At 35.5% G+C, this 16528-nt stretch overlaps 2 protein-coding genes across 23 annotated transcripts; one reads left to right on the top strand and one right to left on the bottom strand.

Moving 5' to 3' along the window:
- Positions 1 to 323: 323 nt before the first annotated feature.
- LOC112748173 (heat shock protein 83) lies at positions 324 to 8821 on the bottom strand. Of its 22 annotated transcripts, none has more exons than XM_072218929.1 (8): positions 7661 to 8447; positions 7286 to 7566; positions 6393 to 6804; positions 5455 to 5760; positions 5162 to 5364; positions 4710 to 4834; positions 4218 to 4447; positions 324 to 815 (listed from the first exon to the last, which is right to left on the bottom strand). In XM_072218929.1, the coding sequence occupies exons 1-3, from the start codon at positions 7671 to 7673 to the stop codon at positions 6631 to 6633; spliced, it is 468 nt and encodes a 155-aa protein (XP_072075030.1). In that variant the 5' UTR covers positions 7674 to 8447; the 3' UTR covers positions 324 to 815; positions 4218 to 4447; positions 4710 to 4834; positions 5162 to 5364; positions 5455 to 5760; positions 6393 to 6630. The 22 variants fall into 22 exon arrangements, with proteins under 22 accessions (XP_072075030.1, XP_072075038.1, XP_072075029.1 ...); XM_072218937.1 differs by having other exon boundaries at positions 5109 to 5364; positions 5455 to 5660; XM_072218928.1 differs by lacking the exon at positions 324 to 815 and having other exon boundaries at positions 4041 to 4447; positions 4953 to 5364.
- A 127-nt stretch (positions 8822 to 8948) lies between these two features.
- On the top strand, positions 8949 to 10800 carry LOC112746969 (xyloglucan O-acetyltransferase 1). Its single transcript, XM_029293221.2, has 2 exons — positions 8949 to 9335; positions 9641 to 10800. The coding sequence occupies exons 1-2, from the start codon at positions 9161 to 9163 to the stop codon at positions 10378 to 10380; spliced, it is 915 nt and encodes a 304-aa protein (XP_029149054.1). The 5' UTR covers positions 8949 to 9160; the 3' UTR covers positions 10381 to 10800.
- Positions 10801 to 16528: the final 5728 nt, after the last annotated feature.

Genomic DNA, 16528 nt, shown 5'->3' with positions numbered 1-16528 from the left:
TAGCGACTTTCAATCACCAATCAACAAGAGACTTTGACAATTCAAGAGTCTCCGAATTACCCAATCCAAGCCAAGAAAACAAAAATCTATTTTAAAACCCAACCAAGCATTTTATCAAACACTTGGAAGATACAAAACAAAAACATAGAAAATTAACACGAAATAGTAAAATCTAAAACTAACAATTGCAAGAGAACAATAACAACAAATTAAAGATAACGACAATAAACATAAAATACCTCAAAATGCATTAAAAGGAAATTGGAACCAAACAAGGAGTCATGAACAATAAAGCAACAAGGTAAAGGTAACAACATATAAACTAAGGAATGCAAAGAGATAATAACAAGAAATTAAAAGAGTAACTTGAATCAATATAAGAAGTAGAACCTAAACCTAGATGAAACTGAAAATAAAAGAAGAAACCCTAAAACTTAGAGAGCCTCTCTCTCTAGAATTCTACATCTAAAACCTAAAGTGTGTGAATGAATGAATGATTGATTGATTGATTATTTTCCCAGCTCCATCCTCAACCTCTTGTCTTTATTTTTTGGCATGAAACTGGGCCAAAATCAGCCCAGAAATCGCCCCAGCATATTCACTTTAGTGCAGCACGTGCCGCTAGTCACGCGTACGCGTGGGTCACGAGTACGCGTTAGTCATGCTTACACGTCATTGAACGACGCTCCTGGTTACGCACACGCGTCATCCATGCGTACGCGTCGAAGCCAGCTTCTCAAATCTTTAGTTCTTTGAGTTCCTTCCACTTTTGAATGCTTCCTTTCCATCCTCTAAGCCATTCTTGCCTCATAAACCTGAAATCACTTAACACACGAATCACGACATTGAATGGTAATAAGAGAGGATTAAAAATTAGTAATTTAAAGGCCTAGGAAGCATATTTTCAATCATAGCACAAAATTCAGTAGGAAACTTAAAAACATGCAAATTATATGGATAAGTGTGAGAATAGTGGATAAAATATACTCAATTCAGTACAAAATAAACCATAAAATAGTGGTTTATTAAATTCTAAAAATTTTAAGTTTGGTGTCTTATTAGTTGTCTTTCTATTTCTGTTTGAATTTTTATCGTATCTTTCCCTTTTCAAAAAAATTTTGTTCTCCCGTCTTATTTAAATTTCAAAATTCAAAATTCAAATTTTAGAATCCAATTTTCAAATTTCAAAATCAAATTTCAAAATCTTTTAAATTTTAATTCCAATTTGGACATTTCACTAGGAGTTTTATACTGTGACATAGAGACTTCCAATTTTTCTTGCTTATCGTTTGTGTAAGCAGAAGCAGGAAAAGTCCACTATGGACCCAACTGGGAATACACCACCCAGAAGAACCCTGGGGTCTTATACAGCTCCCACTCCTGACTTCTATGAAAGAAGCATTTGCGTACCTCCTATTTGAGCAGCAAACTTCGAGCTCAACCCACAGCTCATCACTCTAGTGCAGCAAAACTACCAGTTCCAGGGACTCCCACAGGTAAGGGTGGCAACACTACCCCGCCCCTACCCGCTCGGGGCGGGTAATTACCCGCCCCCGCACCGGGCGGGTTTTAAACGGGGCTGGTTCTTGGGCAGGGCGGGGCGGGGTCGGGTTTAGGTTAAACCCGCCCCGGTATATATTTTTAATATATAATATATGTAACATATATAAAATAATTAGTAAAATGATTAATAATATTATATCATATATAAATTTTTACTTTAATTTATGTTATGTTTGTAAATGGTAGTTATATAATTTTTAAAATTTTATTTTATTTGTTGGATTTAATAATTATAGGGCGGGTAGGGGCGGGACGGGTACCCGCAGGGGCGGGTTAGGGTTTAACATTTTACTACCCGCGGGTAGGGCGGGGCGGGTTTCATGCAGGTTTTTTGTCAGGCGGGGCGGGGTCGGGTAGAGCAAAAACCTGCCCCTACCCGCCCCGTTGCCACCCCTACCCACAGGAGGAGCCCACAGATTTCCTTGCAGATTTCCTACGGATTTCTGACACAGTACAAGCTGAAGGGATAGACCAGGATGTCTACCGGCTGCTACTATTCCCCTTTGCTGTGAAAGGTCAAACAAGAAGGTGGTTAGATAACCAACCCAAGTCCAGCTTGAAAACATGGAATATGCTAGTATACTTTCCCCCAAAGAAGTTAACCCAGCTCATACTGGATATTCAAAATTTCAACCAAGAAGAGAGTGAATCTCTCTATGATACTTGGGGGAGATATAGAATGATGCTGCGAAAATACCCCACAGAAATATTTTCAGAATGGGTGAAACTAAACATTTTCTATTATGGACTCACCAACAGAGCCAAGATGTCCCTAGATCATTTTGCAGGGGGTTCTATCCACATGAAAAAGACAGTTCAAGAGGCTCATGAACTCATTGAGACCGTCGCCAGTAACCAGCATTTATACTCATTTGGTGAAACTATAATAAACGGAGAGGTCAAGGCAGTGTACACTGAACCAGACCCTCTTAAACAGGATGAATCATTAACTCAGCAACTAAGCTCTCTCACACAACAACTGCTGAGTTTGCAAAAAATGTTGCAAGAAACCCGTGCCTCGAACAAGAAAATAGAGGCACGGCTGAATCAGGCCAAACAACACTTATCTAACCAGATAAGAGAAGAGTGCCAAGCCATCCAGTTGAGGAGTGGAAGGACACTAAACAGCCAATCTAATGACGGTGAGAAGCAAGGTGAAGAGGGAACGCCAGAAAATAGGAAAACAACATCCCAAGGTATAATCCAGGGCGTTGAACTCCCAGTGGGGAGCAATACTGGCGTTCAACGCTAGGAAGGGAGCAGCCTGGGCGTTGAACGCCTAGCTAGGGAACCACAAGCAGGTGTCCATTCAAAGAACATCCCTCTTAAGCCAGCTAGTACCCCTCAGTCTGGTATTATAGACACACCCCCTCTGTACCTCTCAGCATACCTGAATACAGAAATAGAATGCCTTATCCTCAAAAACTCTGCCAAGCGGAAAAGGATAAGCAGTTTGCTAGATTTGCAGACTACCTCAGGACATTGGAGATCAAAATCCCATTTGCAGAAGTCCTTGAACAAATACCTTCTTATGCCAAGTTCATGAAAAACATATTAAACCATAAGAAGGACTGGAGGGAAGTAGAGACAGTCTTCCTCATTGAGGAGTGCAGTGCAGTCATCCAAAGGGACCTACCAGAAAAGCTCCAAGATCCTGGAAGCTTCGTGATACCCTACAACCTGGGAGACGCCTGCACAAGGAAGGCTCTATGTGACCTTGGGGGTGAGTATCAATTTGATACCTTCTTCACTAATAAAGAAACTCGGACTGATCCGAGAAGTCAAGCCTACCCGCATATGCCTTCAAATGGCCGACGGTTCGACCAAGTTTTCATATTAAGCCTACTCTGAGTGGTGGTAGTGCTTCACTTGAATTGAATTTGATGATGATGATGAAAAAGAAGTTGGAGAAGAAGGTGAAGGAAATAATAAAATGGAACTTTAAAAGAGTAAGTCAAAGAGGCAGAGGTGGAGGGAGAAGGACAGAGATCGGAGTCGCTGATGAAAAAGAGGAACAGAGAGGTGACAAAAAACAATGAAGTGGTGGATCTGAGTGTAGCGGCGGCGAAAGCGTGTGCAGCGTCGAGAATCAGAAAACAAGCACAGTGCAGGGTAAAACGAGTGACCACTTCAAGAAAACACGTCTATTGCCACGCTTTTTGAGCTACCACCATGCTTTTGAAAGAGTGACCTCTAAAAGGGTGGTGGTTGCTCTATCGCCACACTTTTTTCAGCCTATCGTCACGCTTTTTTTTGCCACTCTTTTTTACAAATTGTCACTTTTAAAAGCGTGGCCGTAGGTGAGAGATATGGCCACGCTTTTAAAGCGTGGCTATAGGGAGAGATACGGCCACGCTTTTAAAGCGTGGCGATAGCCTTATCAAATTATATAAAAAAAAAAAATCCTTTTTTTGACTTTACCTTTATCACTACACTATAAATTTTCAGTCATTTTTTATTACCAAACCAGTATGCAATTTTTATTATAAGACAAATTAAATAGTAATTACTGACATATATAATTTTTGCTATAATTGTTTTATACATTAATACTCAAATACAAAATAAATCTCGAGTTCAAAACTCTAATTTCTCAATAAGCTTTTCAACTTGAGCAAAAAATACAATGCTATCCAATACTTCAATTAGCTTACCAAATTTGACAATCATTATACAGATTTACAAATCTTGGTAGGTTCGTTCCTTCCCTTTTGGCATTTGAAACATCATCAGACCTGAAAGCCATCTTAGCAACATCTGTCTGCTCTGGCACTGCAGGAAGAACTTTGTCCACCACAATCACCTTCCCATCATTCGGTGTATGGTTCCAGCAATTCTTTAATATCTTCAAGCATTCTTCGTCATCCCAATCATTAAGTATGTTCTAGAAATAAAATAATATAATCTAAGAAAACTATGGGATCAACTCAATCATAATATATATAGTTTTCTTAGAATGCCTAAATCCATCGTTTTTAGCTAATCAAAATTCTGCCTTGGTTCCTTCAAAAGCATTGAGAGAGAAGAAAGGGACAAACTTGAATGATATACATGCAAGCACAAATATCCAAACTCAATTATTGTAAAAAAGGCATTTCCACTTAAAAGGGTCATAGCCAAGAAGAAGAGAATTAAGGAAGGAATACCAGTGTTGTAGAGGCTCTCAACTTTAACTTGGGCACTCAGACAAACTCCCATGCTAGAAACAGGTTCCTCAATTACTGAATCCTTGTTTGTTGTGTGCAGATTACAATTAGAAACAATTTCCAATCTGCCAAAGAAGTACAAAATCTGTTACCAGAACAATCATCAAGACAAAAGCAGTTTGAAGTACCAACAAAGGTATCCACTATAAATACTGTACAATGCCTATCAAACTAATTTTTTACTTTAGCAGATTGGAAGTACCACTGCGCTGAAGGATCTCGAGTTTTAGAGTAGTAGAGGACTGAGATGTATTTCCTCATCTATTTTCGTTAAGGAAATTAAACATGTGAGTCCAGTACAAATACTCAAATAAGGTGAATTTAAATCCTATGGCATACATAATAGCTTGAAGTGTTCTAGTGCAGAGACACCATTTAATCCTATGGCATACATGTGTGTAATCAACTCCTTCACTGTGATATCTTTATACATTGCAGGATTCTCTTCTGTCACCAACTCCCTTATTGGTCCATACACTTTTGAAATCTCAGGTTGAAGATGCTGTCTAAAAAAACATGCAACCGAAACTCGCGGACCTGTTTTTCGAGCCAAAACTCTGTGCTTGGAGCTCACAAACTTATTGTTTGTGATTAGCTGTTAAAAATGATGTTGAAGCATTAAATCACATAGCCACAAAGCAGTGTGTAAAAATATCTATAAAAAAGTTGATAAAATAATCACTACCTGCATCATATCACCAAGGTTAATAATGAGAGCACCAGGAATGGGAGTGATATCAATCCACTGGTTTTCATAGAAGATTTGAAGTCCACCAACTTGGTCTTGTAGGAGAACAGTGAGGAAGCTAGAATCCCAATGGCCACTTGTTCCCATAGTGAGTTCAGGCTCAGGACAAGGAGGGTAATAATGATTAAGCATGAAAAGCCCTTCTGCATAATCTATGTCTTTAAGATAATTGGGATTAAGGCCTAATGCTTCAGAAAGCAATTCAAATAGAACTAGTCCCAATTTCTTAACATACTCTGCATACTTAATTATTATATCTCAAGGAAATTAGATTTCACAATCATGAATAGCTAGAAAACACAAAATTCTTATCAGACTATGGAGCAATTATTTCAATTAAGTTGTGGTGACCAAGTTTACTATAAGACTCTACATTGTCTTATCAAGCTATGAATAGAATACTTCAAGAGGATCAATCTCACCAAATATTATTACTGTTCACTTAAAAGTCACAGCAGCTCTTCTGGGTTTATTTTATACACTAAACTTACTAATAACTAATATATTTGGTATCAAGAACTAAAATTAACTGTTAATGTATAGTTCAGCTTATGAGTCTTTAAGTTCTTGAATGTGTAGGGTCTGTAATAAGTTATAAAAAAACCTAAGTAGTTGTAGCAGTTAGGTTGGCTTAGCTTTGCTTAGTACAAGTGTATATATATACCTCTGCAGTGTAACTCTTTACACACTTATAAAAGATCTGAATGACAATTCACTTTATACAAAGATTAGCTCTCACTCTTTCATTTGATTCTTCTCTATCTCTTAAGGTTTACATTAACTAACTACTAGTATGTTGTTGGAACCACTAGCATGATGGAATTCTGTACTATTCTTTCAACAAATAGAAAGAAGAAAGTAGAAACCATATGTACCTGCAGATTGAAGGGAGTTGGAGAGGATCAAGAGGTCTTGGAGCCAATACACAAGTGAGTGTATCCCTCCAATTAACCGCAGGTGTTGTGTACAAATCAAAGTTGGTGTTGTAATACACCATCCTTGAAATATCACGTGAATAGATCTCTCTCTTCACCTCAGGATCCTGCTCATGAAATCTGCGCGCCCCATCAATCATTTCTCGGTACAACACATGTGACTTCAAGCTACTTCACTTCAGCACACACGACGATACAACAATTGAGAGTTCAATTTCTTGGGTTCATCGTCCTCATCATCACTAATCTCTTTCTCGGTCGTCTTCTCAGTCCAAAGATAAATGGGATAACTAATGAATTCCGAGTGCTTCTTCACAAGATCCTTAATCCTCCTCTCCTCCAAGTACTCCAGCTGTTAAAACCAAAGACAATATCAATCACTCAGCCATCATCTCCATTGCAAGCTCAAATTAAAGCAACTTTCAATTAAAAAATACCTGAAACATTTTAAATGTTCCCCTAAAGTTTAAAAACTAAGCACGCACTTAATGAATCAAATTGATGTGCAGACCTAAATGTGTTTCTAAATAAATTCATACAGAAATAATTATGTTGTTCCTTACACTCCTAAGATTCCGATTTCCACGTGTTCATAATTATCCATTATTATTTTTTGTGTCCTTCGAACTCATTGCAACAAAAACTTCATATCAAATATTACTATTGGTGAATTATATAACACGTCAAATAACCTATTAACCCAAACATATCCACATCATATAGATAAAAACACCAATCAAAGAATACATATCCAATACAGAAGAAAACGACAGCAAAAATATCAAACTTCTGAGCTAATAGAAATCAAAATGGGGCTGAGGTGTCTGTATTACCTGATCCTCCTTGAGGAAGAGGGTGATTTTGGTTCCTCTTCCGAGTTGCTCCCCACTGGTATCCCTGGTCACAGTGAATGAGCCACCAGCCTGGGATTCCCAAATGTACTGCTCATCATCATTATGCTTAGTGGTCACAATCACCTTCTCGGCAACCAAGTATGCAGAGTAGAACCCAACACCGAATTGTCCAATCATGCTGACGTCAGCACCCGCCTGCAGCGCCTCCATGAACTCCTTCGTCCCAGACCTCGCTATTGTTCCCAAATTATTCACCAAATCTACACACACGCACACGAACAAATCAGTAATCAAACTCAAAGAAACAGCACATGACTAAATACAGAACAAAATTGGAAGTGCATTTTACGGTACCTGCTTTGGTCATTCCAATTCCGCTATCGATGATTGAGAGTGTCTTGTTGGCCTTGTCGGGGACGAGACGAATGAAGAGCTCCGGCTGAGCATCGAGCTTGCTCTTATCAGTTAAGCTCTCGAATCGGATCTTGTCCAATGCGTCGGAAACGTTGCTGATGAGTTCGCGAAGGAAGATCTCCTTGTTGGAGTAGAAAGTGCTGATGATGAGGACTTAACCACCAGGCAGCCATGCTCGGTGGCGGCAGCCAGATCCACATTGTCGATCCCGACGCCGGCCCTTCCGACAACCTTGAGCCTACCGGCGGAGGACTGAAACACCTTGCGCGTGACCTTGGTTCCACTCCTGACGATTAGCGTGTCGCAGAGCGAGATCTTAGTGCAGAGCTCCTCAGGGCACGTTAGCAAACTCCTTGAGCAGCTTGAGGCCCGCCTCGCCGAGCTTCTCGACGACGAGAACGGTGGGTTTTGCGTCGAGGCCGGCGGAGACGAAGACGACGAGGTGGCGGGCGACGCGGCGGCTGGAGCGGAAGAGGTGAAGTTGAATGTGAGTGTTAGTAAGAAGAGTAGAAGTCTGAGCGTTAGGGTTTTCAGAGCTCCATGATTTGCTGAGTGTTAGGGTTTTCAGAGCGTTTAGTGTAATAGTGTTGTAGAGGAGAAGAGTAGAAGTTTGATGAGTTAGTGTAGCGCGTTTGGGGCTTGGAGTTCCTTTTTTTCAGTGGAAACTTTTTTGCCACGCTTTTTTAGGGGTGCAGAGATATTAGAAATGGGGACGCTTTAAAAGCATGTCAAGATCAAAAACTTTTCGCCACGCTTTTAGAAATGGGGACGCTTTTTTAATTCTTTTTAAGTTTTATATTTTTATTATATTTTTAATATAATTAACAATACTTAATAACATTTATTTTAGTATAAATATTTCTATCCTCGCGCCTAAATTTTTTTTTTGGCTCCGTCGCTTAGGCTACCCCTCATTCTCTCTTCCTTATAATGTAGAGTTTCTTTATTCATTAACTATCCTTGGGAAGAAACAAGAATATTGTACAGATCTGAATTGAATACTTAATTCTTTTTTTTCTTTTATATTTTTTCCCTCTGTGTTTGTCTCTGATATCAAACTAGGAAAGATCACTTATTAATTCCCTCAAAAATTCCCTTCTCGTTTGTATCTTATTCACGGCATCAAAGGTTAAAATATCACAAACCTTATCTTCTATTGGTCCCCTCATTCTTCCTTCAATTCTACCCAGTTTCTCATCATAAATTCACATTGGTTTTCTATTATCACATTTTGGTGATTATAAATACATATAGATTAATAATTACTAGCTCTGATCATTATGTGGAGTATGGATGCTCCTAATTATCTTGTGAGCATGTTAGACATTACCCTTCTTAATTCTCTTGGCCAAGACAAGAACAAGAAGAAGAACGATATTAAAGAGAAGAAGAAAGGTTATTAGGATATGAAACAAGGTAACGAACGTTCATTAGAAGATTATGGGTCTTACAAACCCATTCAAAGTCTCGTACACTCTCTATGCCATATTTCCCATTATTGGACTCATAATTTCATTTTACTTTGTCCCCCTTCCCTTCATTACATTTCAAATCAAACTTCCATATTATTCCATTTCCACCCCACTCATGATCAACACCTCTTCTAATTCTTCAGGTACTTATTCTTCATTCTTGTAAGGAAAATCATTCATATGCAACAAATTTATATGAATAATATGCTTGTTTGAATTATTAACCGGATATGGTTTCTATTCATTTACTAAAGATATGTATTTGATCTATACTTGATGATTGTTTCTGGCAAAGTTTTGATGAGCTTTTATTTTATTTTATTTTGTAGTTGGCAATAAAAGTTCGTAGAAACACACAACTGTTACAAATTGATGAAAATAAAATCTAAGATAGAGAGGAGTAGAAATTGTTTCTAAATATGTATGTTCTGTTTTTTTTTCTCCTCAGGAAAAATAGAATATGCAAATGAGAATTCATGTGACTACTCCAATGGCAAATGGGTCCGTGACGAAAGAGGACCTTTGTATAATGGAACCTCCAAATATTGCAAGATGAAGAAAAATCAAAATTGCATCGCTAATGGAAGGCCTAACACAGAGTATCTTTATTGGAGATGGAAACCCAATGATGATTGCAACCTTCCTAGGTTTGATCCTAGTACTTTTCTCCAACTAATTAGGAACAGACACGTGGCATTTGTTGGAGATTCTGTTGCTAGGAACCAAATTGAGTCCCTTATTTGCATGCTTGGTAGTAATAATGATGATGACTCATCAAAACCAAAACGTCTGTACCATAAAGGTTCACGAAAATGGAACATTCTCTCCCACAATGCAAACTTGTCCTTCTATTGGTCCCCATTTCTTGTGAGAGGTGATATGAGGTCCCAGAAAGGGCCACATTACAATACAATTTATTTGGATCATGTTAATGAGAGGTGGGCAAGGGACTTGGATGAAATGGACATGATTGTAATTTCACTAGGGCATTGGTTTGATGTTCCTTCAATTTACTATGAGGGTGGTTCAATTTCAAGTTGCCTAAAGTTGCCACAACTTGGTTATTGCAATCATCATGTTAATGATTTTTATGATCCGTTAAGACAGGCTTTAAGGGTTGCTCTTAATACCATAATCGAAGCGAAAGCAACTAAAGGTGACAAACTCGATGTGATTGTTAGAAGTTAGAACGTATTCACCGTCTCATTTTGAAGGTGAGTGGAATAAAGGTGGTACTTGTTTGAAGGATAAGCCTTATGAAGATGGGGAGAAGAAGGTTGAAGGAATGGATGCTGAGATAAGAAGGATTGAGATGGAAGAAGTGGAAATTGCTAAAGAGAAAGCCAAAGAATTTGGAGGGTTAATTAGGTTAGAGATAATGGATGTGACTAAGTTAGCATTGTTGAGACCAGATGGCCATCCAGGTCCTTATATGAATCCTTTTCCATTTGCATCCAAAATTGTTCAAAATGATTGTGTTCATTGGTGTTTGCCCGGGCCTATAGATACATGGAATGAAATTTTATTAGAGATTATGAAGAAGTTGGTGCTACATTCAAAGGCTGAATAATACTCCTGATGAGACATTCTCCACATTCTTGTTAATAATCCTTTTGTGGTTTAATCTTCCTCCTTATGATTATAAGGCTCATCCTTAAACGCTCCTTGCTAAGTATGGAGTGCTACACACCTTGTGAATTCGTAAATCTGAACCCTTCATTTATTATATTTTATTTGAATGGTCTGGATTTAAAAAGGTAACCTGTTAATCAGGTTAATCATTTTTTGATAAGTTTTAGATTTTTTTTTTAAGTCTCAGGTATTGGACTGTAGTTCAAAATAAAAAAATAGTATATAAATATTAAAAACAATATGTCTGTAAAAAAATTATTGGACTTTAGAATTAAAATAAATAATACATAAAAAATAAGTTGAAAATTCATGTACTAAATCTAGAAAAAAAGATATATTAGAATCTTAAAAAAATAATATTAAATATATATTATGTATATAATATTAAAATTCAAATAAATTTTGTTTTGTGTGAAATAAAATTATAATATTAAATATAAACACAATGCTAAAAAATTTTGTGTTATATATATATTATGTATATAATATTAAAATTTAAATAAATTTTATTTTGTGTGAAATAAAATTATAATATTAAATATAAACACAATGATAAAAAATTTTGTGTTATATATATATAATTTTATTTTGTGAGAAACAAAATTAAAACATTAAATATGAATAGAATGATAAAAGATTTTGTATTATACTAATTTAATTAAAAAAATATATATACAACGTAAAAAGCAAACAAACATATAATAATTTTATTTTGTGCGAAACAAAAATTCATATAAGTTTTTATTAACAATTTTTTTATTGAAATATGTCATTTTACTATATTTATAATATATTATTTGGGATAATTATATTATTTTAGTTAATATATATTATTTAAAAAATATTTAAAATTTATTATTTTGTATTAAGAATATTATTAAAAATATATTATTAGTTTTTCTTAAAATAATACTTTTTTTTCTTTGGTTCAAATACTATGACAATAAATTTTTTTTGTAACTGCGTCTACTCAATAAATATTATATTCATATATTTCTATATTGTATGTAAAATAAATAATTATTGTTTAAAAAAGTTAATAAAAAAAATATTCTTTTTTTACCAACTCTTAGGTGAATATAGAGACTATGTCATTTGAACTATAACTCGTTGGCAAAGAAAGAAATACTCTTAATTATATATTAAATAAAATAATTATTTATTAGGCTCATTCTTATACAAATAATTTTTTTTTATTTTATATATGTAATTTTTTATACCAATTAGCTTCAAAATTTAATTATTTTTTGAATAAATTAATAAAAATAATACATATAATTGTTTAAATATAATTGTATTTTAATTTTTCATTCTATTACGTACACGTTGAGGATAATTTAAAATAAAAGATAATGGACTTGTTGTAACTGTCATGTATTTTGTGCTTTGATTGCGTTGTCATCTAAGAATCATGGCGCCTTCATGGAGACCGGGTTCTTCTACAAAATCAGCCAACCAACAGCGGCGACAGACAGCGTCTTCCTTTTCTATGACAGCAATTTTTCGGACTTTGAAGGTCCATTTATGGTAGATGTGGAATGGGGTGGGTTCAAGAGCGTCAAAATCTGTGGCTAGACAGAACAATAGTGGAAGCACCTGCTAGCAAAACAGTGAAAATGCTTGAAGACATCACATCAACAATAACAGGAAGTCGATCAAATTTTTGTGAGTACTTTTCTGGTGTAAAGATAGTCCTGTGTTAAACGAGCGAATTAGTTTTTTTGTTAGTGCCGGTTTGTTTGTTCAGCCCATGACAAAAAAAAAATAACAATAATAAATAAATTTAATTTACCTAATTACTTTTGATAGCAGATTAACTTTTAAAGAGTGCTGCACTCCCTACTTTACCTAGAGTGCACTAGCTTTCGCCTTATTATAAATATACATTGGAAATTAGAATACAGTTCCATAGAAAAAAATAAATGAATATTAGAAAAGTTTTGATAAAGGAATAATTATAATGTTTATATACCGTGGTTGTTCTCTCCTTTAGATCGGTACTAGAAAGAAAATATTTGCAAACATTTTATGATGGTTCCACACAAAATTTAATTTTGTTATAAATTTCAGGATTAAATATAATTTTAGCCTTATAATTTAGATTGGAAATCAAAATCGCCTCCAAAATGGTCTTACATTCAAAATGGTTCCTAATGTAAAATTTTATTTTAAAATTATCATTTATCTAAATTTTGGGTAAAAATACTCTTTTTTCAAATTTTTTTTAATTCCTTATCTTCTCTAAAATTTAAGGTTATGAAAATCAGACTGAATTAGCCAGTTCAACTGGATTAATTAAGAATCAGTCACATAATCGGTCCGGTTAATTCTTAGAACCGTTATACAAAAAACTAATAAAAAATAAGTCAAATCGGTGGTTAATCGGTAAATTGGTCGAACCGGCCAACTTTTTAAAAGTACTGATTTTGAAATATGGGTCCGAAACGGCATTGTTTTGACAAAAAAAAAAACAAAACAAAATAAAACAAAAAGAACCCACTTACCCACATTCTTACCTAGTAACCCATAACCCAGCCCATTATGTTGAGACTCAGTCCCCTTTTCCTCACTCACTAGCCACAACACTTCAACCCTAAATCCCTAATTTCACTACTAAGTTCCAATCTTCATCCAACTCCAATGGAGGCCATCATCCCTCCTAGTCTACCATAATCGATGCCGTATCAGAGCTACTGTCACCGGGAAGAAGGACCTCCAACGGGCGGAAGGAAGTCACCGTCGCGGATTGAAGCTGCTGTTAACGACGTCATTCATCTGGTTGTCTAAACTCTGAAGCTCTCATGGTCGGCGTCGTCAGCTCGTCTGGTCGTCGGAAGCTTTTTTGTCAACATCGTTGGACATCTGTTCTGCCGCCGAGACCTAGCCGCCTTCTCTGTTCTCTGCTGCAGTGAGTTGTACTGGGTTTTCAACTAATTTTTTGTTTGTTAATTATATGAATTATATGAATTGATATGAGCTACATGAATTTATGCAAAGTTCTTTTTTTTGTTAATTATATGAATTATATGAATTGATATGAACTATATAAATTGATGCAGAGTTCTTTTTTTTTGGTTAATTATATGAATTGATATGAATTGATATGAACTATATGAATTGATGCAGAGTTCTTTATTTGGTTAATTATATGGATCGATGCAGAGTTCTATTTGTAATGGCTGCTGTATGTAATTCAATTTTGGATTATTTAGTTAATTAATTATTAGTTAATTATATGTAATGGCTGTTGTACGTAATTCAATGTTGGGTTTTGAATTTTACTGTGATTGTTGTAATTGCTGCTGTATGTAACTCACTTTGTAATGGCTGTTGCAGCAATTCAATTTTGGATTTTGAATTTAGCTGTAATTGTTGGCCTAACTACTGTATGTAATTCTCTGAATTTTACTGTAATTATTGTAATAGCTGCTGTATGTAATTCACTAATTTGTAATTTGTATATTTATGTAATTTAGATGGAACAAGTACAAAGTGATCAACAACCACAAGATAATGCCATCCAAGAATCTCAAACGGGTTCTTGACGGAGGAAAAACGTCGGTAAAGATTTTCACAAAAATTATCGCGTTGCAGGTATAGTCTAAACCGACAATTAAACCTCAATCAATATTTAAATTGTTTGTCACTAATACAAACCCAATAAAATTAACCGAAGTATTTAAACATCGGGTCGTCTCTCAAAGAATTGCAGGAAAGTGTAGTTATTATTGGTTATGGGAAAGTATATTTTTGAGTTTTGAAATAAGGAACAAGTAATGTAAATAACAAGGAAATAAATAACAACTAAGAAAAGTCCTAACGAGGATTGAGAATTGGAATTCCTATCCCCATTATCATAGTCACTTGTGATGGTAATTGCCTTTTGCTTTCACTTAGTTAACCTCTAACAATGAAGGAAAGTCAAGTGAGCAAAGTTAACTTAAGTTCACAAGTCCTAATCAAAGACTAGATTTAGTGAAGCCTAAACCAACCAGCAAGTCTCAATCACCAATCAACAAAAGAATTATGATAACTCAAGAGTCTCTAATTGATCAATCCAAGTTAAGAACATAAAAATCTAATTTAAAATCCAACCAAGCATTTTATCAAACACTTGGAAGGCATAAAATAAAAACATAGAAAATTAACAAGACATAGCAAAATCTAAGACTAACAATTGCAAGAGAAAACAATAACAACAAAGTAAAGAAAACAATCATAAACATGAAAACATAACTTGCATTAATAAGGATTAAAGGAAACAAGAAGAATTCATAAACTAAATTGGCAACATAAAGGAATCAATGATAGAAGTAGAAAAACTAAAGTACTAAAATAAATAAAAGTAGAAGAAAACTAAATAAAAGCAAGGTAGAAATATGAATTTGAGAAGAATAAAGCTAAAAACCCTAAAACCTAGAGAGATGAGAGAGCCTCTCTCTCTCTAGAAAACTACATCTAAAACCTAACTAATGTGAATGAATGTGTTAATGATTGATTTCCCTTTCCAGCTCCACTCTGCAGCCTCTAAGCAGTGTTTTCGGGCCTAAAACTGGGTCAAAAACGGCCCAGAAATCGCCCCTAGCGTTTTCTGATATCTGCAGCACGTGACGCTTTGTCACGCGTACGCATCGCTTGAACAAATTCCTGGTCACGCATACGCGTCATCCACGCGTATGCGTCGCTTGCTTGCTGCACTGGTCATGCATACGCGTCGCCCATGTGTGCGCGTCGCTATCAGATTCTGAAAAACTTGATTTCTTGTGTTCCTTCTACTTTTGCATGCTTCTTTTCCATCCTCTGAGCTATTCCTGTCCTGGAAACCTGAAATCACTTAACACACATATCACGGCATCGAATGGTAATAAGAGAGGATTAAAATTAGCGAATTTAAGGCCAAAGAAGCATATTTTCAATCATAGCACAAAATTAGGAAGGAAAAATGTAAAACATGCGAATTATATGAATAAGTATGAGAATAATGGATAAAATCCACTCAATTCAATACAAAATAAACCGTAAAATAGTGGTTTATCAATCTCCCCACACTTAAACATTAGCATGTTCTCTTGCTAAGCTCAAGAGAACCAAAAGAGTGAAGAGGGATGGTAGAAATTATGAAATGCAGCCTATTTATATGAATGTGACTAAATGCAAAATGCTTTTACCTACTTGGTTAAAGGTAAATCAAATTCTCCAAGAACAAATATGAATGGGATTTCACTAATTCAAATCATAAAATAAAGCACACATAAACTTGCGAGAAGAAACCTCATAAAAGCCGGGAACAAAGAATCGAGCATCGAACCCTCACCGAAAGTGTATACACTCTAATCACTCAAGTGTTTAAGGTTCAATTCTCTACTAACCTTGCTTTCTAAGGCTTGCTTTTCTTCTACCAATCAACAAAAATTTAATGCACAAATACACATATTAAGAGGTCTTTTAAGGGTTGTAATGGGGTTAGGGTCAATGTATGATTGTATTTGGTCAAGTAGACTAACATCTGAATCCTTAATTAACCTAAACTTTCCACATAACTTAAGACAATCTATATAATCAGAATATAAAGTCTAACTACCCATTAACCATGTTTACCACATATTCATGCATCCCAATTTTGAGTACAGTACATATGCATTGCTATCACCATTTACTTTGGGGCATTTTGTCCCCTTTATATTATTTGCTCTTTTTTTTTCTT

This window comes from Arachis hypogaea, chromosome 15 (genome assembly GCF_003086295.3).
Source record: "Arachis hypogaea cultivar Tifrunner chromosome 15, arahy.Tifrunner.gnm2.J5K5, whole genome shotgun sequence".
Lineage (NCBI taxonomy): Eukaryota > Viridiplantae > Streptophyta > Magnoliopsida > Fabales > Fabaceae > Arachis > Arachis hypogaea.
This window is presented reverse-complemented; position numbering and strand designations above follow the sequence as displayed.

What these genes read in the sequence shown, in the direction of transcription:
- LOC112748173 (XM_072218921.1), bottom strand. Translation starts at nt 5,649, where the DNA reads ATGCTTAATCATTATTACCCTCCTTGTCCTGAGCCTGAACTCACTATG. An exon ending in ACCTTGGTGATATGATGCAG is followed by an intron (nt 5,365 to 5,454) that starts GTAGTGATTATT and finishes CATTTTTAACAG; the next exon opens with CTAATCACAAACAATAAGTT. An exon ending in AAGGAGTTGATTACACACAT is followed by an intron (nt 4,835 to 5,161) that starts GTATGCCATAGG and finishes CTTCTTTGGCAG; the next exon opens with ATTGGAAATTGTTTCTAATT.
- LOC112746969 (XM_029293221.2), top strand. Translation starts at nt 9,161, where the DNA reads ATGGGTCTTACAAACCCATTCAAAGTCTCGTACACTCTCTATGCCATA. An exon ending in CACCTCTTCTAATTCTTCAG is followed by an intron (nt 9,336 to 9,640) that starts GTACTTATTCTT and finishes TTTTCTCCTCAG; the next exon opens with GAAAAATAGAATATGCAAAT.